The 21,080-nt window shown below is 51.1% G+C and overlaps 1 protein-coding gene across 1 annotated transcript in view; it reads right to left on the reverse strand.

Moving 5' to 3' along the window:
* Positions 1-264: 264 nt before the first annotated feature.
* Positions 265-21,080, reverse strand: part of NFASC (neurofascin) — a 174,164-nt gene continuing 153,348 nt past the window's right edge. The window contains exons 28-31 of the mRNA XM_038748731.1: positions 19,688-19,834; positions 13,199-13,330; positions 8,963-9,032; positions 265-3,916 (exon numbers count right to left, since the gene is read on the reverse strand). Of these exons, the coding sequence (XP_038604659.1) occupies positions 3,685-3,916; positions 8,963-9,032; positions 13,199-13,330; positions 19,688-19,834 (581 nt within the window). The 3' untranslated portion in view covers positions 265-3,684. The remainder of the gene's footprint in view (positions 3,917-8,962; positions 9,033-13,198; positions 13,331-19,687; positions 19,835-21,080) is intronic.

A 21,080-nucleotide genomic window follows, 5' to 3' on the forward strand; every position in this document is an offset into this window, starting at 1 on the left:
GTTTTAAAGAGGCAGGGGAGAGCTGAGATTTGGGACTCAAGCTACATGCCAAAGGAGCAGAGGCCCCCAAAGGGGTAGTTACCCTGACAACCTCTCTTTCCCTCTTTAATGCACAACAGGAGTTGCTAGATTCTCCCCTCCTCTCCGGGCGTCCAGCCCCACAGCACTCATGTAAATATCCTTATATTCTAATATTTCCCGTCTCTCTAATTTATTTTTATGTCTACCTCCCCCTGCAGTCTGTAAACTCCTTACGGACAGGGAATGTGTCTACCAGCTCTATTCTATTGTACATCCCCAAGCATTACTACAGTGTTTTGCACTTAATACCTTGAAACAGGAAGGGTAAGGGCAGTAGATGTGGCTGGATCATGGCAAAGCAAGACCTCTGAGTCACTCCATTGACCATCCTCTTTACCAAGCACTTAAGGGGTTCAGCTGCTTGGAGGCAGGGGGTTGGTCCAGGTGACCTCTTGAGGTTGTTACCAGTCCCAGGTTCAGCAAGCCTTCAAGTGTCACTGGGCACTTTATCTACACAAGCTACAGCCCGTGTGCCCTTGGATTATCCCAGTCCTGTCTCTCTTGAAGCAAAAAGGACGCAAAAGCACGGAGCAGGTTAAACAGTACTCCTTACCCCTTAGAACCTCTCCTCTCTCCCCTGGGCCTTAATAGAAACTCTGCTCTGTCTCCTCCTGTCCTGGTTACCTTGGCATCTCAGATTGGTCTTTCTAGGGCCTGGAGTCAGATACAAGCTTGGGCAATTGAATGATCAGATGGACCAAACTCCATTGCCATTCATTAAAAGACAGAGGAAGTCACGGTCCAGGAGACGAGGATACAGCTTTCTGAGAGGGCTAGCAAGTTAGTAACGCAGGACTGATAACTGGGAGAGGAATGTGGGAGGATGGAGGGAGAAGAATTTGGCTTTAAAGCCCACAGTTGTAAGTGTGACTGGGCTTCCCAGAGTTCAAAAGCCACAATCTGTTGCCTCCTGGGAGCTTTCTCCCGGAACCTGCTCCCAGTCTCCTCCCCCAGACTCGATACTGGGCTGTTGCTCACCTCCCACAGGAATTTGGCCAATATTTTTCCTCATCTGCTTTTGGACCAGGACTGGGCCCAAGGAACTAAACCCTTAGTTTCCACATCTGTGGGGAGGCTTCCCTGCCCAAGTTTTTTTCCATGGAAGATGGGGGCAAGAGGAGAGGGGAGCAGTGAGTTGGCCCACCAAGGGAGGCTGAGAGAATACTGAAATCAAGGGCCAAGGCCCAATTTGTTTACCCCCCCTACACAGTTTTCACATCTCTGGGACAGAGGTTACTAACACTTGCCCTTAGGTTCTCTTCTTGCTCCTTGAGGGGTTAGCTCCAGTTCTGGCCCAGCCTGGCCTCCACTAGCTCCTCCTCTGAATTGGCCCTCTCTCAACCTGGAGCCAGGTGGGCTGAGCTCAGCCAGTTCTTTGTTGCTTTCACTGAGGAATGAAGTGAAAAGGCGTGAACACTGGCGTGGCCCAATCTGGGGAACTAAAGGGTTAGGGAGTGACTCTCCTAAACAGAGCTGTGGAGAGACACCTAGCTCTCATGGCCCTTGAAGGGGAATGGCTGGCTGTCTCCAACCCTGAGCAGGAGAATGGCCAAATTGAGTTTCCCCCCTCCCATTCCTGTTGTCTTCTTAAATGGAAAGCTTCCACTACTATCATTCAGACTCCAACCCTGACCCCTACCCTCCAGCCTCCACTTCCCACACTTCTGTTTCTGCACAGGTGGAGGGTCCATGGCATTCCCTGGGTGACCCATTTCCTCCTACTGCGAGCTAGGTTGTGCTGTTAATTCCTCTGTGGTTCCACAACAGAGCCAACATTCTCGAGGGCTACTTGGCCGCTCACTGGGGCCAGTGGAGAGAGCAGTACAGCCCCAGAGCTTAAACTAGGGAGTCCCGCCAGTGACATCAAGTCCATCATTGCTTCCTTCCTGCCTGAGACAGGTTGTCCTTTGCTTGTGAAGGCGGTGGTCTGGGCGCACCCCCACTCCCCCCGCCCCGGCCAACCCACACCCTCACCCCTGTAGCTAAGGTACCTTTGGTTTTGGGAGCATGGTAGGTGGGGAGCCCAGGCCACCAGGACCCCTGATGCTGCTCTCTAGGGCAGCGCCCGCCGCGTGGCTCGGAGTTGTGATGCTGTGCAAGGAACCTGACTCAGAGCAAAGTCTTCATGGGCCCCGAGTCTCAAGTGAGAGAAGGTGATTTGGATCGCTTCCAGGAACAGGGAGAAGCTGGTTAAGGCATGTGAAGAGGGTTGTGGTGATGGGGGTGGGGTGGGGGGGGGAGAGAGAGAGAGAGAGGGGCGGCTCTAGACTGGATCACTTCCGAGATGTTAGTACCATTAGAATAAGTCCTTGAGGTGGGAAACCCTCTGACTAAAGTAAAACATGACTCCCACCCTGAGCGCCAATGGATGGGTGGCTGATTCTTGGAAGAAAGAGCCCAAGGATGTTCTCAAGAGAGTTTCAGCCAAAATCATGAACTTCAATGTCACAACAGAGTTAGGTGGGTGGGGGGGAACGAACTCCAACAAGCTCCCTGGGAAAGGAGCTAGGTGTTTAATGTCCACAATGGAATGGGGTGCGGCAGGGGGTGGGGAGCAGTCCTTGCTTCCTTTGTCCTGGTTCACTGCTTAATTTTCTTGTCTCCAGAGAGAATTTGCTGGGTCTTCATCTCCCCCCGGAGGGAGGGGAAAACAAAGTGGCAGCCATACCTCTGCTGGAAAACAGTCAGACACTCAGGTCCAGCCCAAGGCCTAGGCCTCTGGCCTGACCCCTGGCTGGACTCCACATCCGGGTCTTCAGTCTGCTTCCATTTGAGAGGTAAGTGACTGGAGTCGAAGGCCTTTTCAAGCAGTCCCTTCCACCTCAATCTTTCTCTGTGGGTGGGGTTGGGGCAGGGTTATCCCAGCTCAGTCCTCAGACGTGTGTCCGGGGTCCACCCTGGTGTGGAAAAACCCCGAGGTATATGCCCGATCTCCAGCCAAATCACAGAGCGAGGAGGGTGAAAGTACCACATTCCTCCAGTCTCTCCAATACTGTCTTTGTGTAACCAACTGGTCCATCTGGCTTGCGTGAGAGAAGGCCAGAGGGATGACTTGCAGGAATACAGCAGCCCAAGGTTCCTGGGAATACGGCGTCCCTGTTAAATTGCCGTTCCACCTTGCTCCTTTCAGAAAGATTCTGCCCTGCCCCTCTTTTCTGAGAGACCTTATTCCAAAAAGAAAGAAATCCAGATATTTCTGGGGAGGGCAAGAAAGGGGGCAGAGACTGCATAGGACATTAACTAAATAGTGAAGCTGTATCTACTGGGGGTGAAGGGGAGAGATGGGGGTGGGAAGGAGAGGACACAAAGGAGACAGGGCAGGGGACGGTCTGCGTCCGAAAGCTGAGGGCAGCGATTCGGTGGAGTCCGGGGACCCTGTTTCCTCCGATTCAGTCCAGCCACAGAAGCACCCCAAGGGGTGTTGTGCCACTGGCTTGGGGCCACGAGCAGGCATGGCACGGCAGATCACCTGGGTCGGGTGTGGAGTTGCAGTTGTTGCCCTCGTCCCCTGCAAGTGATGGCGGTCGTATGGTCATTCAGTCGGTGTGTGTCCCCTCTCTCCCCCCGTGGACTAGGCTGGTGGCCAGGTCTGCACGGGCTGCCCTATGCCAGGGAATAGATGGCGTTCACGGGCGACGTGGCTTCCGAGCTCTCGTTCCCTTCTGTCTCCTCTTTGTCCTTTTTGACGGTGTACTGGCCGATGAAGGAGCCGTCTTCATTGAACTGGCCCTCGCCGCCCTCACCGTAGTCCACCAGGCTGTCGTCGCTCTCCTGCTGCTTGATGGTGCCATCCAGGGATGTCTGGCTGCCTTGTAGTGGCTTGTTGTCTTCATCGCTGGTAGGTCAGGTTACAGATAGTTAGTCACAGCATCTGGCTCGCCCCTTCCCCCTCCTTCCCCGGCAACAAGAGGAGTCAGCGTTAGCCCACTGTTGCCAGACGCCTAAAAGCATAACTGTGAGAGCACACTGAAGACTCAACTCCTCCAAAAGGCCTTCCCTGATTAAGCCCTCCTTTCCTCTTCTCCCGCTCCCTTCTGCGTCACCCTGACTTGCTCCCTTTATTCATCCCCCTTGCCCCCAGACCCACAGCACTTATGTACATATCAGTAATTTATTTATATCAAGGTCTGTCACCCCCTCTAGACTGTAAGCAAGTTACAGGCAGGGAATGTCTGTTTTTTGTTATATTGTACTCTCCCAAGTGCTTAGTACAGTGCCTGCACACAGTAAGCACTCAATAAATACAATTGACTAATTGAGAGCAGAGGTAGGAGTACTGCCCTGGGGCCAGCTATGACCAGGAACCAGAGTGTGGGCGATAGCTGGAAGAAATCAGGCAGCGGGCCTAACTGAAAGGAGCCATAGGGCTTTCTGTTTTTTTATCTAGCCCACTGTGGCTGTTTCTAGGCAGCACATGGTAAAGTGCTTAGAACAGTGCTTTGCACATAGTAAGCACTTAAAAAATACCATTATTATTATTATTAATAAAGTGGAGACCTGGCAGTTATTGGTCTAAGGTGATCGGCCAAGCTGACGAGTTCCTCATCACAAAGGAACTGGAGAAGTATCGACTTTCTGCTTTAAGTTGCAGAACCAGAACCTGGATGGCCCTGGGGCCTTGGATCTGGCAGAGGGGGCACTGAGGGCATTGGCTGCAGGCAGGGCCAGTGGTGTTCTCTGAGCCTGGGGGTGGGGTGAGGCAGGTGTTGGGACCAAGAGAGCTTGGGAGGAGAGGTACCACATGATGCTAGTACTCTCTCTTTCTCTCTCTCCCTCTCTCTTTCTCTCCCCCATGCCCGCCGGCAGCTGCCATTTCCCCGTCAGCCTATGGTCCCTGTTCAGGATGCCGGCTTTGCTCTCACTCAAGAAAGACAAGTCTGGTCACCCGTCTGGGGAACAGGATCCCCACCAGGGCTCAGAAGGGCTGCAGCCTGATGAGGAGGGAGGGAAGACTTTGAGGAGGTAATGGGAAATACAGGCAGATTGTCAGCTTCCAGCCTGCACAGAGGGCAAGGCGGAGCAGCCAACCGGTTCCCCGTGAACAGTCCTCCCAGGTGACTGCGGCCCCTTCTCCAGGGCAAGTGTGGCAGAGGTAAGACTTTGCTCCCACCTCTACCTTTCTCCCTAGCCTCTCAGGGAACAATTAGTGGGGAACTTTGGCCGCTCAGCAGTGGCATCTGTGGCCGGGATCAGCTGTGTGGTGAAGGGAGTGGGAAGTTAGCAGTCAAGGGAAAGCTGTTAAGCAAGAAGTAGATAAGAGCCAGCAGGAGTTCAGAATGGACTGACTAAATGCAGTTTATGGTGGCAAATGCAGTAGCAAGAGACAGTCAGCTGAGGCCCCAGAGCTCCAGGAAAGCTGGATCTCAGTTTTTCCTGAAGCAGTGAGCTCGTGTACCCACTGAGCATCTATTATGACCCGTCCTCCTCTTCCATCTGCTCTCTTGGAAATCTGAAATGCCCCATCACTCCCTGCACTCCAAAGCCACTGGGGATGTGAAGGCATCTTGTTAAAGGCAGGGAACGTGTCAGCTAATTCTGTTGTGTTGTCCTCTCCCAAGTGCTTAGTAATAATAATGATGGCATTTGTTAAGTGCTTACTATAAGCAAAGCACTGTTCTAAGCTCTGGGGAGGATATAAAATGACTGTGAGCCCACTGTTGGGTAGGGACTGTCTCTATATGTTGCCAATTTGTACTTCCCAAGCGCTTAGTACAATGCTCTGCACATAGTAAGCGCTCAATAAATACGATTGATGATTGATGAAGATGATTAGATTGTCCCACGTGGGGCTCACAGTCTTTATCCCTATTTTACAGATGAGGTAACTGAGGCATAGAGAAGTTAAGTGACTTGCCCAAAGTCACACAGCAGACAAGTGGCAAAGCTGGGATTTGAACCCATGACCTCTGGCTCCCAAGCCTGTGCTCTTTCCATTGAGCCACACTGCTTCTCTAGCCACTGCTAGTATAGTGCTCTGCATGTAGAAAGTGCTCAAAAAAATACCACTGACTGATCTCCCTTAGTCATCTCATTGGGCTGATCCCAAAGCTAGTCCTCTGAGCTCCTGCAACTCCCTGGGGTTTGTCTCAGGTTGAGGGGTTTGGGGATGGAGAGGTGAAGGGTGGGGTGCTAGATATTTGGGGCTAGAGTGGGAAGGTTGGAAAGGGAAGGGAGTCAGGAAAGACCAGCTCTCCCCTCAGGACTGGAAGTCCAACTGCTAGTCTTCCAACCTCTCAAGAGACCTTCACTGGCTGGTGAATGGATCAGGAGGAATAGGAAGAAGACAGAAGCAGAGGGGGAGAGTGCCCCAAAAGAGAGGTGGCATCCTGCCTGGCCCATTCAGCCTGGTGGAGGCCCCTCTTGACCTCTCTTCCCTCCTCTCCCTTCCTTTCTTGAGCCCCCAGAGGCTGGATTTGGGTCTCACCCTCTGAAACCTGGCTCTGGAGGGCCCCCTACAATCCCATGGCACTGCCCAGGGAGAGAAATAGCCATGGATTAAGAAAACTGGGATTGATCCATGACGGGTTCCTGACTTCCTGCGGCAGTGGGGAAGCATATCAGCCCTTCCATCACCATCATCATCATCAATCGTATTTATTGAGCGCTTACTATGTGCAGAGCACTGTACTAAGCGCTTGGGAAGTACAAATTGGCAACATATAGAGACAGTCCCTACCCAACAGTGTGCTCACAGTCTAAAAGGGGGAGACAGAGAACAAAACCAAAGATACTAACAAAATAAAATAAATAGAATAGATATGTACAAATAAAATAAATAAATAAATAAATAGAGTAATAAATATGTACAAACATATATACATATATACAGGTGCTGTGGGGAAGGGAAGGAGGTAAGATGGGGGGGATGGAGAGGGGGACGGGGAATCACTCATCAGAAGCCTTTGCTGTGGGAGAATTTCCTCGGGGGCAAAGCCCTGCTAGAGCCTGGAATAGTCCCATCTCCAACCACCCATGTAAGGGAGCCAGGAGGGGGCAGAGGTTTTAGTGGGGATGAGATGGGTGGAGACAAAAGGCTTCATTCGTTCATCGTTCAATTGTATTTATTAAGTGTTTACTGTGTGCAAAGCACTGTACTAAGTGCTTGGGAGAGTACAACAAACAAAACTTGTTTTGTTGTCTATCTCCCCCTTCTAGACTGTGAGCCCTTTCTTGGGTAGGGATCGTCTGTATATGTTGCCGATTTGTTACTACCCAAGTGCTTAGTACAGTGCTCTGCACACAGTAAGTGCTCACTAAATATGATTGAATGAATGAATGAATACAATATCACAATAAACAGACAGCTAATAGGTCTCAACGCTACCATCTTGGGTCTTTTCAGCCCAATGGGAAATTGCCAGGTCTTGTTGGAGACATGAGATGAACCTGTCAGGGAATCCTGCCAGCCACACCCCTCACCCTCATCATGGAGCGGGCAGCATTGTGCCCAGTAATTCTAAACCAGAAGGGCCAGCGCCCATCCCTCTCCCTCGGCTGAGTGGTGGGAAATCAAGTAGGCTGGGTATGACCAAAGCCCTAAGCATTTTGTTTAATGAACAAGCAGGCTCCAAATTCCCGAGTGGGGCTCCCTGTTCGGCGGTGACTACAGATCAGTTGGAAGAGGAAGAGTCTCCTCTCTTCCTGCTCCTTTCCACCTACTCTTTCCCTTCCCTGGTTTCTTCCCCTCCCCTTTCTCCTCCTTCTCCTGCTTACCAGCCTGGGCCCCACTTCCCTTTTCTCTCTGGTTAACAGAGCCAGAACCTGGATCCTCCCTGCCCGAGGCTCACATCCAATCCTGGTCTCTGCGCTGCCAAGTGCCCCTGCTTCTTTTGGTGTGGGCTGTGGAAGTCCAAGCCACAGAGAACATGGGGAAGGATGGGGGGTGGGGCCTGAGGGAAGGCCAGGGGAGAAGAGGGAAAGCAAGGAGGTGACCTTGATAGAGGAGGGGAAAGGGAAGGAGCCAGGATAACATTGCCAGCTGCCACTCAAACCTAATTAGAGCATGTTACCATTGCAGCAAAGCACTTAGCGGTTTAATCAGCACACCAGCATTTGTGGTGGCCCTCCTTGCCCTCTGCTCTCCCCACAGGCTGTGGAGAAAGATTGTGACATCACTGTAAGAGCCGAAAAACAGCAACCCTAGGCTTTGGGGACTGCAGAGGTGACCCAATCTGCTCTCTGAGCAGTGTTGGCTCAGAATCCAGCCCCACAGGCTATGCTAAGGGAGTGTGTGGTGTGGTCCTAAGAAGAAAGAGACACACTCTCTCTCTCTCTCTCTCTCTCTCTCTCTCCTGGACTTGGGAAATTTTAAAAATGTGTGTGGGGTTATAACTGAAAGCATCTCAAAATGCACCTCTTGTTGAAGTGGGGATCAGGGGCCAGGGAGGGAATTAGCTGAGGTGGGGCTCAGAGATTTGGTCCTGACCCACTGTCTGGAATCCTCTGCCCCGGGCCTATCACACACCCCAATCCACTTTCTCCAGAGGCCAGGCTGACCTGCTGAAAGGCCCCCTACCCATCCCGATAGTAGCGACTCAGGAGGGGTCTAGGGAGAGGGAAGGATTTAGATTTACGGAAGAAGTCAAAGGCAGCTCTCTGTGTGGACACTGATGCGACCCCACCAGGACAGGAATTGCTGTTGGTATGAGGGTATCTCTGGGGGTGGGGCGGGGGTCTGGTCTCATCCAGGAGAAAGCTCACTCGCCCTAGCCAAGGCTTGATGATGTGACCTTCAGCCCAGGTGCTCTGGAAGAGGCCAGAGGGAAAACCCTGATGAGCCAGCATGCATGATCTGTGTGGCAGCCTGCCAGGCCACAGGGGAGAGCAGAGGGGTGGGTGCCAACCGGGGGTGGATCTTGAGAGCCAAGGGCGAGAAACTCACCTGTAATCGAAAGATCCGTCCTCTTCCTTCTGGTCTTCGGGATCGAGGGGGACGTCTTTCTTTTCTCGCACTGAGAGAAGAAGCCAAGAGGCAGGCACAATGAACAAGAGGAATACAAGCTGCCTATTATCTCTCCCTAAAATCGAGCCAGAGGAAGTGGGTTGGTGCTGCAACAGGAGGGACATTTCACTGGGATGAGGCAGAGTGTTCTGCCAAGGAGGGTGCCAGGGGAGGACTGGTAGCTGGCCGGGCTTTGGCTGGGCCCTGGGTAGCCTGGCTCAAATTGGCTGTTGCTTTGGGGCCGATATAAGGAGGGGAATGCTTGCTCTCCAGTGCAGTAATTCTGATCCTTAAATACCTCCCTCCACCCCTTTCCCAACACCACTATGATTCCTTGCATTTGTTCACATCTCCCCACATCAAGTTCCTCATTTTGCCCTCCCGGCATCCCTGTCGGATAGGGAGAGGCAACTAGCAGCGTTGCTCAGTGGAAAGAGCCCGGGCTTTGGAGTCAGAGGTCATGGGTTCAAATCCCGGCTCCGCCAACTGTCAGCTGTGTGACTTTGGGCAAGTCACTTCACTTCTCTGGGCCTCAGTTACCTCATCTGTAAAATGGGGATTAAGACTGTGAGCCCCCCCGTGGGACAACCTCATCACCTTGTAACCTCCCCAGCACTCAGAACAGTGCTTGGCACATACTAAGTACTTAATAAATGCCATTATTATTATTATTATTATTCCATTTTACAGATGGGGAAACTGGGGCCCAGAGAGTTTAAGTGACTTGCCTAAGGGCACACAGCAGGCAAGTGGCAGAGGTGGGACTAGACACCCAGATCTGTGCTCTTTCCACTAGTCTGCAATGCCAGCTCACGGAGAGTGGAGTTTGTGTTTTACTATACTCCCTCAAGTGCTCAGTACAGTGCTCTGCACACATGTAAGTGCTCTCAGTAAATACCACTGATTGATTGTCCGTCACCCCCAGGGCAAGGCTGAGCCTGTGAACTACTGATTTTGAGGGCCAGTTTGGTTCCATTTTGGGGAATTTGTTCTGGACCATGTGCTGCTCACAAGTGCAGGACTTGGAGAGCTTTTTGGATTCATTCACCCTCCCAGAGGGAGGCCCCACATAGCCCAGGGTGAGAGATCCTGAAATGGGAAAAGAAATCAGGGTGGGGTGGGGGTGGGAGAGGGGAACTTCAATTAGTGATTTTTCTTGAGCACTTATTGTATGCTTATCACTGTACCAAGCATTGTATGCATGTAACAGAGTTGGTAAACATATTTCGTGCCCACAAGGAATTTAGAGGGGTAGTTACTGGGATAAATCTCTGAACAGTTCAGAAAATACAGAATTTAATGCATCTTTATACATAATATAGATGAAAATTAAATTGACTTGTAGCATGAAGAATCCAATCCTACAGTTCTTTCACAGGCAAAATCTCCATTTACTAAATTAATTGGGACCTCATCCAGCTATGCAGAGCAGTGGAAAAAAATCTCAAGACAACCACGAATAGCATCATATGTTTCAGATGGAAAAACTAGTTGGAAATTCTGACATTCCAGCTCCTGGACATAAAAACTCCCTTGAGTACCCAATAAGAACCACGCAGTTCAAAAGCAAAAGTTTTTTCAGCAACACAGCACGAGAGGAAACACTGAGATTAATACACAAATCAGCGAGAATGAAATGTGAAAACTGGTAAAGCTTTAAAGACCTTTCTTGACTGAAGGGAACAAACCAGAAACTAACGAAATAAATAGTCTCCAAGCGGAAGACTGAGAGGGCCAACCCGAAATTACAGAATTCATAACTAGAAACTTGCAACTGCTTATCTCTAAACCCAGGAGAGCCTTGGGGACTGGGCCTCAGGTTCAGGGTGGGCTCCTCAGTTGTGCTCAGATGCAGGTGGGGAGAAGATGCCAGTAGATGGGGTGGGGAAACACTAAGAAGGAAAATCCGTTCGGTCACTGCAAACCTGGGTCCCTTTGAATCATATGGGCCAATCAACCCATATGATTTATTGAGAGCTTGCTATATGCAGAGCACTGTAATAAGTGCTCGGGCGAGTATGATAAAACAGAATCAGTGGACACATTGCCCAAAACAAGCTTACATTATAGAATTAATTTAGGCTCATGGGACCTAAAGAAAGCAGACAAGAGCAGTTTTAAAAGGAACAACACCTTTAGGGGCTTTTCCTGTCTTCCCCTCAGGGTGCTGGTTTCAGGGGATTGTGGCTCTGGAGTCATGGGGAGGGTGGGCTGGGGAGGAAGGTTCAGTGTGACATGTGGGCATCCTAGCAAAGTGAGATGAGGAGCAGGAGGAAGGCGTGAGCTTGGCTGAGAATTGAAGGCTGTTGGGAAACAAAATCTTGGTGGCCCATTCATTCTTTGAAACAAAAATTGATCAGTAAAGCAAACCTTGTCCATTTCCTACCTAGCCCTGCTGGGGAAGTCGGGAGATGTGTCTGGTTAGAATAACCCTCCGCCTTGCTAGAGCCCAAGCACTAGAGTGGACTCAGTGCTCAGCACAGAGCATTGATTAATAATATTGATTAACCTTCCTCTGCACTCAGCACTGTACTAAGCTCTTGGGAGAGTACGATAGCATTAACAGACCCAATCCCTGCCCTGGAGGAAATGACAGGTTTGAGCCCTTTTCTGCCATTTCGTCTCCCATCTCCTCTTTGGCCCTGGCCTCTCTGGTCTCGTTAAAAATATGGGTAGATCTGCCTGTTTCCTGTTTGGAAACCAGCTCATAATAATAATAATAATAATAATGATAATAATAATAATAATAATAATAAAACAGTACATGTTAAGCACTTACTATGTGCCAGCACTGTTCTAAGCACTGGGGAGATACAAGTCATTCAGGTTGGACACAGTCCTTTTCCCACAGGGGGGTCATACTCTTAATCCCCATTTTATAGATGAGATAACTGAGGACCACAGAAGTTAAGTGACTTGCCCAAGGTCATGCAGCAGACACATGGTGGAGCCAGGATTAGAACCCAGGTCCTTCTGACCCCCAGGTCCGTGCTCTATCCGCTAAGCCACAGTGTTCTTCATCTGAGCCCGCACTGTGGACCCACCCACTGGGCCTCTTCCCCACCCCCACTCAATTCCTATATGAATAGAGAATATTCTGTGAGCCAGGAAGATGGCCCAGGGCTCACAACAGGGAGTGGCTTCTCTTGGCTCACCTCTCTCCCGCCCCAACACATATCCCATCATCCCCATTTCTGAGGGAGTTGATACCACACCAGAAAGCTTTCTGCATTTCCCTAATTGGTCTTCCTCTCCTAGGCCCTAAGAGACAGGGCCTCAAAGAGTTCCAGTGGAGAGGGGAGGAGAAGAGGAAGAGGGGAGGAGAAGAGGAAGACAGGAGGGCTTCTTCAGTGGTCTCTCACACAGACAAGATACCTTCCTTGGCCTCAATTCCCTTCTCTTCTCTCCCTGCCCCCTCTTTTTCTCCCACAGGATTCCTAGTGGGGCTCAGATGGTCCAAAAAGCTAATTTGCTGAGCAGATGTCCAGAGTCAGAGATCTCGCCTCCGTGACCCCAGGCTGCCCAGGGGTCCTGCTCTCCCCCCCCCCCCCCCCCCCCCCCCCCCCCCCCCCCCCCGCCGTGAACTTCAGGAGCCTAAGTGTACTCCAGTGACTCTCAGTCAGCTATGTGAAGATGAGTCACCTTGTCTTAGACAAGACTGTGAGTTCCCCAGGGAACAATGACATTATCTAATTCCTCCCCTCCTACCCTGTTTATTCACTGCCAACGCTTAGCCCACGTAAGCTTTCAATAAAGCCAAGAACACCTTGGGCCGCACCCTGGGGAAACAGGTCAGTTGCCCCATCACCACCTACCCAAGAGCACCAAGTGGATTCAGAGCTGAGCACTCGTTGTGGGCAGGGAATGTGTCTGTTTATTGTTATATTGTACTCTTTCAAGTGTTTAGTACAGTAGTGCTTAATAAATGCTATCATCATTATTATACTCTGCCCCCAGTAAGCGCTCAATAAATACAATTGACTGACTGACTGACTCTATTTCCATGAACTCCTTTAATCTATTGATTAATCAGTGGTATTTACTGAACACGTACCATGTTCAGAGCATTGTACTAAGCACTTGGGAAGGCACAATACCACAGAATTAGCAGACACATTCCCTGCCCATAACGACTACAGTCTACAGGGAGCAGCAGACATAAATATAAATAAATACCTGGGTACTTGCCGCCTCGGCTCCTCTTGATGAAGCAGACGATCAGCAGAATCAGGACCAGGAGGGCGATCGCACACATCAGCCCGATAAACCAGCCTTGGGTGGCTATGTCCACGTGGTTCTTGGTGTAAGCTGTCCCGGGGATGGAGGGGGGCAGGGGGGAAAGTGAACAAATCAATAGTCATTGTCTGGTGGGTGGGGAGAGGGGAGCACATAGCCAGGGGCCCCGGTACCCCCAACCATTTCTTTCCCAGGGCTACCCCATTGGGATGTGTTAATGCAGACAGTTTCCCCCATGGGCTGAGGCTATGGCCTCCCTCTTTGGAGCTGAATGTCCACTTTAAACCACCAAAAAAAGAAGGGTAAAGAAAATATGAGAAAAGCCAAGGCCAGAAAAGAAAATAAAGGAAAAGAAAAGAAGAGAAAGAAAAAGAAAGGAAAAGAAAAGAAAAGAAATAAAAAGAGTCAAAGGAAATTCAGGAAATCCAAGTAGCAAGAAGAAGCGAAAGACTGGAGGGGAGACGCTGCTTGGACAGGAGGTGTGAAGCCGTCCAGGAAGGGTCTCAGCAAGCAAGTGGAACCGGGCACCCGGTTGAAAGGTGTCCAGTGTGATGGGGTGGAGGGGAGGGGTGACCATGTTTTGGAGCCACCTACGATTCCCAGAAGAGGAGACTGAACCCCAGAATACAGAGGAGGGAGAGGGCAGAGGGAAACAAAAGTTTCCTCATGCAGAAAACAAAAGTTTGGCATTCAAAATGGAGGGAGGCAGTTCTCACCCCTTTCCCTGCACCCCTGGCTGGCCCAGACATGGGGTTAGAACAACTTCAACCTTGGCACCTTTCTTCCCTAAGGGGCCTGGGCCCTTTCTTAGCCTTGCCAAATAGAACCCAGTTCGGCACTAGGAAAATCACCTTCCGTTCTGCAGCGGAACAGCAGAACTTCAAAGGAGAATCAGGTGCCAGAGCTGGTAGCTGCCCCAGCCCCAGGGATAGAGCCCACCAGTGTCCCCCACTCAGTGCCACTGGGGTTGGCAAATTTCCCTGGGACTCGAGGGTCCAAGAGACAGGAATGAGATTTTGGGGATGCCAAACTCTTGTCCTGCTTGCTATTAATGGCTGAAAGCCCTACTGACTCTCTGTGGCCAGGAAGAGACCTAAAACAATCCATCCTCCCAGTTCTGTTGAATCTGAGGCCAAAGAGAAATCCCCCTGGATGTTGGAGACCAACAGCCTGGCACAGAAGGTAGACAGGAGAGTCCTGGTTTTCGCACGATACCCAATCTCCGACTCTTCCCCACCCAGCTGGGTATTTCCTGAAGTCCCAGTCATTTCTCTCTAGGCAGAACTTCAACTGCTCCCTGATCCTCTCTCAGCAGACCAGCCTCCTACTAGACTTCCAGTCTTTAGTACTTCCACCCCAGATGGCCTGGGCTTCCAGGGAAACATGTGGCTTGAGCCTCTACATCCCTGCCTCTTGTCTAGAGACCCAAGGCCTTGGAGGGAAAGAACACTGCGATTCTGCTCCTAGTTCACATCAAAATAGGCTCCTGGGTCAGGCCGTGCCAACAGTTTTTTTTTAATGGTTCTTGTTAAGCGTTTACTACGTGTTAAGCAGTGTTCTAAGCACTGAGGTTTATCAGGTTGGACACATGGGTTTCACAGCCTATGTAGGGGAGAGAAAAATTTAATCCCCATTTTACAGTTGAGGAAACTGAGGCACAGAGAAGTTGTGACCTGCTCAAGGTCACAGAGCGAGCAATTTTTTAAATAGTATTCATTAACTGCTTATTGTGTGCTAGGCACTGTACTAAACTCTGAGATAGATACCAGCTAATCAGGTTGGACACAGTCCCTCTCCTACATAGGGATCACAATCTTAATCCCTATTTTACAGATGAGGTAACTGAGGCCCAGAGAAGGCAAGTGACTTGCCCACAGTCACACAGAAGACAAGTGGCAGAGCCGGGATTAGAACCCAGGTCCTTCTGACTTCCAAGCCCGTGCTTATTCCATTGTCCACACTGCTTCTCCGAGCTGGGATTAGAGCCCAGATTCTCTGACTTCCAGTGCTCTTTCCACTAGGCCATGCTGCTTCTCTGTTCTGTAAGGAGAAGCTGGAATGAGATTTTACTCTTCCAGCCACCTCAACTGGAGGTGGTGCTGGGCATTCCCCTCTCTCTGCTTGTCATCTCTGTTCAGTCAGAAGGTACCCCCCAGGTGAGGTTCCCCACTAGAGACAAGCTAGGTAGGCTACCACTTGGCTGAGAGCCTGAGCCCAACACCCGTCAGGCACCGCCTCTCCCCCGTCCGGCCCACCAGAGCTAGAAGTGCCGCCGGTCAAGGAGGCGCGGGAAGAGCACTCTCCGTCCACGCTGGGGGCCCTGCCTCGGAAATGGGAAATCTATTTACGGGAATGGCAGAGTGCCCTTCTGGGAACACCGGATGAGCCTGGAACCTGAGTCTTCGACACTGAGATAACCCTCACGGAGGAGTGGACTAAAGTGCTAGGGCAGGACAGGGATGCGGCGCTCTTCGGATACGGCTGGACCCGGCTGAGGACCTGAGATGGTCATGTGGTATTCCAGGAAGAACTCCACTTTGGGGATGGTGCGGGATTGTCGGTGTTCCCTGAGCACTGCCTCTAGTTTAAGGCAGCAACCACTTTCTTCCTCCTTCAGCTGAACCCGGCCAAGCTGCTCTCCGCTATGTCTTCTGGACACTCCTCTAATAATAATGATGATGGCATTTGTTAAGTGCTTACTATGTGCCACACACTGTTCTAAGCACTGAGGAGGATACGAAGTAATCAGGTCTTCCCACATGTGGCTCACAGTCTTAGTCCCCATTCTACAGATGAGGGAACTGAGGCCCAGAGAAGTGAAGTGACTTGCCCAAAGTCACCCAGCTGACAAGTGGTGGAGCCAGGATTAGAACCCATGACCTCTGACTCCCAAGCCCATGCTCTTTCCACTGAGCCATGCTGCTCTGCTCTCTGGACAGGCCCCCTGAGGCTGCCAGTATCTGCCCCCCAAAATAATAACTGTAGCTTTTGTTAAGCACTTACTAGGTACCAAGCACTGTACTAAGCGCTGGGGTAGATGCAAGATCATCAGGTTCCATATGGGGCTAACAGTCTAAGCAGGAGGGAGAACAGGTATTGAATCCCCATTCTGAAGATGAGGGAACTGAGGCACAGAAAAGTTAAGTGGCTTGCCCAAGGTCACACAGCAAGTAAATGGCAGAGCCAGGATTAGAACCAAGGTCCTCTGACTCCCAAGCCTGGGCTCTTTCCACTAGGTCACACTGTTTCCAAGACTCCCCCTTTTCCCTTTCTCCCTCCACCTCCACCCGAAATGAGAAACGAGCGGTTTCAGTAGCCATTGAGGTTTCAGAGTTAATGACTCTGTTGCTGCCTCTGGAGCCTCTTTGGCCTGGGAGCACCAAGAAGATGATTAAGTTCTCATGAGGGAGATCTTCTCAGGGAGGCCACAGAGCCTCTGAGCACTCCTGGAGGACAGCGGCAACTGGGAAAGTCCCCTCAATGAAACCACAACCTGTTGTGTCCTAAAGAGCCAATGGTGGGGGTTTTCTGAGGCCCACAGTCTCTGGGATATGCACTGGTTCGCGGGGACTCGCGGGGCAGGGAGTGCAGGGAGAATTGCTCAGCTGCTTTGCGATGGATCCAGCTTTCCTGGAAATTGTCAATTCTCCATTTTCTGTACTAATGAAGGAGGGGCAGGAGAATGGATAAAATTCGAAATGGGGGTATTATCTGGAGACCTGGGGCTTGGGCCGGGCAGTGGAGGAGAGAGGGTGAAGGAAGGTGCCTCCTCTGAATCAATGGAGCAGGGAGAGCCTCTGGCGGATGGCAGATGCTACCGGGTGGAAGCAGATGGGTGGGAGAGGGGCAGGCTTTCCCGCTAGTCAGAGTTTAAAATCTAACAATAATAATAATAATAATAATCACAATGGTATTTGTTCAGCACTCACTATGTGCCAGGCACTATACTAAGCACTGGAGGACAAGCAAATCAGGTTAGAGTCCCTGTTCCACATAGGGCTCATAGTCTTTATCCCCATTTTACAGATGAGGTAACTGACAGAAAAGTGAAGTGACTCACTCAGGGTCACATAGCAGACAAGTAGCTGAGCAGGGATTAGAACCCAAGACTTCTGACTTCCAGGCTTCATTCTTTCCACAAGGCCACACTGCTTCCCTCAGTTCTAAATCTATTTTGGATAATCCATGTTTTGAGTTGGGTCTAATGCATTTTCCAGGTATAATTTCAACAATTTCAACAGCGCAAGCATAGCCCATTCTGTACGGTGGGGCGGTGTGTTTGTGTGTGTGACTCATCTTTTAAAGCACAGTTTACACAGGGCCCCCACTTGCCAGCCTGCGGGGGAGAGGGCAGGGAGTGCTGCTCGGAAGCCAGGACTCTAGCCAGACTTTCCAGGGTTCAGCCTCCCAGGAGAGGCCACAGTCCCTGGCTGCCCGGCTTAGTTCAGAGGGAGATCCAGATAATGAGCTGCAACTTGCAGTAGTGACATTTGCAAACCTCTCCCAGCCAGCGCTTGGCTCCCCAAGAACCGCCCATGCTGGGCTGGAATAAAAACCCCACCCCAGCAAGCACCGGCCCGGCCCCTCAATGGGGGAGTGAGCGAACCAGCATCCTGCCTGCTGTCCTGTTCTGTCGCCTGCCCAGAGACTGAACCTGAGCCAGCCAGACGGGCTCCTGGCCCACCCTGGGGCATGAAACCGGGCTACCTTACTCCCAGGCAGCTGTCTCGAACAGCCTCAGGACACGGCCGGCTCAAGACCATCCTGCTTTTCAGACAGACGCTCTGGGCCTCAGAGGCCTGGATGTCTGTCAAGCACAAATCAATCCATCAATGCTATTTATTAAACACATTTTGGGTGCAGGGCATTGTTCCTTTTTATAGTATTTGTTAACTGCTTACTATGTGCCAGGCACAGTTCTAAGTGCTGGGGAACATAAAGGTAATCAGGTAACACATTACGTCTCCCACATGGGGTTCACAGTCAATTCCCATTTAACAGATGAGGTAACTGAGGCACAGAGAAGTGAAGTGACTTGCCCAACATCACACAGCAGACAAGTGGCAGAGCCTGGTCTAGAACCTAGGTCCTTTTGACTCCCGAGCCCCTGCTCTATCTACTAGGCCACCTTGAACTAAGCACAAAGGGCCAGAGGCCCATCACGGTGGGTAGGGAGGAGAGAGATCTCACTCTAGAGGGGCACCATGTGTCTGGCCAAAGCAGGAGAGGTGAAGACCACCCTAGGTGGACTCACCTAGCATGAAACACCTAGCCTGTTTGTTGCATACAGGAGACAGGATTTAGAAATCTGCACGTAATACCCCACACTCCTCCACAGAAGGAACGCCACTGACAAAACCGATCCTGGTTTTCACTCCTGAGTACTAATAGCGGCACAGATCTCTTCTTTCTTATGAGGTCCCAAACTCTGGAGGGCTTGAAGGGAGAGGCCGAGAGTATTCCCGGCTTAAGATCAGAGATCCAGTCCCCAGATGTCCTGCAGAGAAGCTGCCTGAGTTGGCAGGTGGCCCTCGGACATTTGTGGCCTTCCTCTCTGCCCAGAGAAGGAAGTAAGTGATGAGTGGACGAGGTGCCCAGCTTCCCTGCCTGTGCCGTGGAAGCTGAGAGCTTCCTGAGAAGGGCAAGCCAGTCCTAAGGCAAGCCTAACCCTCAGCCAAAATGGAAACCTGAGACAAGACCTTTATTGGGTTGGGGAATCAGGTAAAGTCAGTGGGGGAAAGTAGCAGGCCATGACTGTGCTCACCCTAGGAATGGTAGGAATGGTATTTGTTAAGCGCTTACTATGTGCCAAGCACCCTAGCCCAGAACAACACCTTTAGGCAGGTAGGGGTGGGAAGACTAGTGGGCCAATACCATCCGGGCCCCCTTGACCTGTCCCCTCCGGCCACGGCCTTGGAAGAAGTCACCAGTCTTGAGAGCAATTTGCTCTGGGAACACAAAGCACACACATGCAGTGGGCCAACCGTCCAGATGGAGAGGATGGTGGAAATGAGGGGATGCACCTGGGTGCCTGGATCCCAACTATAAACAGAAGCAAGCACTCTAAAGGGAAGCTGAACCCAGGAACACACACAAATATGCGTGCACACACACACACATAGCATTTTATTCTGCCACAACTGTTAAACTCCCAACCTCATTCCGACTTCCCAATCATGCCTCACTGGGCTTCTTGGCCAAAGGGTCTGGCATTGGTGGCCACCATTGAGCACTTTGGCCTCTTTTTGAAGTATATAGACCCTGGAGGGTGGATCTGGCCCCATGGAGAGGGTGGTGGTGGTGGTGGATGAGGAGGGGGATGGGAATGGGGGAAGGGGAGACCGTGAGGGGCTTAGGGGTGGGAAGCTGGAAATGTGCTATCTGGAGGCAGGGCCCTGCCTGGCCTAGCCTGGCCAATTTTAATCTCACCTGAGTTTGTCTCAAAGGTCACGGTTTCACTGCTGATGGTCTCATACTCCTTGGAAAAAACCCGCACCCTGTACCACATCCCAGGACTGAGGTCGGCCAGCTGAACAGAGGGGACTTTAACGGGGACTTTTTTCACGGTATTGTTTCCTGAGGGACAGAAACTTCACATCAACCCAGGCCTTGCCCCATGCATTCAAGCAGAGATCCCCTCCCCCACCCCGCGACCCATCGCTACATGCAAACAGCCACTCCAGATCCCAGCCCCTACATTTCATGCGGCTCCACGCAGCCAACTCATTTGCATCCTTGACCTCTGACCCCAGCCACCCATCATCCTGGCCCTGGGGCTGGGTTGAGATGAAGATGGTGGGTTGGAAGGCAGAGGCCCAATAAAAATACTACTACTTCTTAAGAGCTAAAAGCTCTTTGATCGTTGGATCTTATTTGACTCTGAGGACAGCTAGTTTCTGGGTCATGTCCAAGGCCATGAGCATGTTGGGGGCAGGGCCACGGTTTGAACCTGGGTTTACCGACTCAGCATTGAATGACTGCCACTGGATATCTGCTGACGCGGAGAGTCCACTGTGGGCTATAGGCTACTGGGGTCATCCCTGACAAACGACCATGGATGAGCCCAGGTAAGGAAGCTTCTTTCAGGGGAAGCCATTTTCACTCTAACTCCTGCCCCTTGTACTACCAGTCCATTGGTCTGTATTTCCATGTCTTCAAACAGCCCTAACGGGTCACAAACCACGGGGATCTTTCCTGCAGAGACACCAGCCAACCCAACAGCTGCTCAAGTTCCACCCTGGTCAGCAGTTTTCTAAGAGGAGAGTGGGGATCGGGGCCAGCATGGAAACTGGGCCAGTCCTAGGATTGGGCAAATCAGGGTGATTTTTGAAGGTTGGGGGAAATGGGGGTCATTCTTGGGATTGAGCCAGCTAGGGCCATCCTTGTGGTTGGGAAAATCATGGCCAATCATAAGAGACTGGGGGAATCAGGATCATTCTTGGGGTTAGGGGAAGGAAATCGGGGCCATTCTTCAGGTTGGGGGAATCAGGCCCACAGCTCTGGGCCCTGCCCTTGGGAGAAGGGCATATAGCTTTAATTCTATTTGTTCTGACGACTTTGAAAACCTGTCTACATGTTTTGTTTTGTTGTCTGTCTCCCCCTTCTAGACTGTGAGCCCGTTGTTGGGTAGGGACTACCTCTATATGTTGCCAACTTGTACTTCCCAAGTGCTTAGTACAGTGCTCTGCACACAGTAAGTGCTCAATAAATATGATTGAATGGATGAATGTATGAATGAATGAGAACCCTGCAGTGCTCTGACACCATTAGATTGGGAACTAATTGTGAATTGTGAAGCTCCAGGAGGCCTGAGGTTGGAATG

This window comes from Tachyglossus aculeatus, chromosome 7 (genome assembly GCF_015852505.1).
Source record: "Tachyglossus aculeatus isolate mTacAcu1 chromosome 7, mTacAcu1.pri, whole genome shotgun sequence".
Lineage (NCBI taxonomy): Eukaryota > Metazoa > Chordata > Mammalia > Monotremata > Tachyglossidae > Tachyglossus > Tachyglossus aculeatus.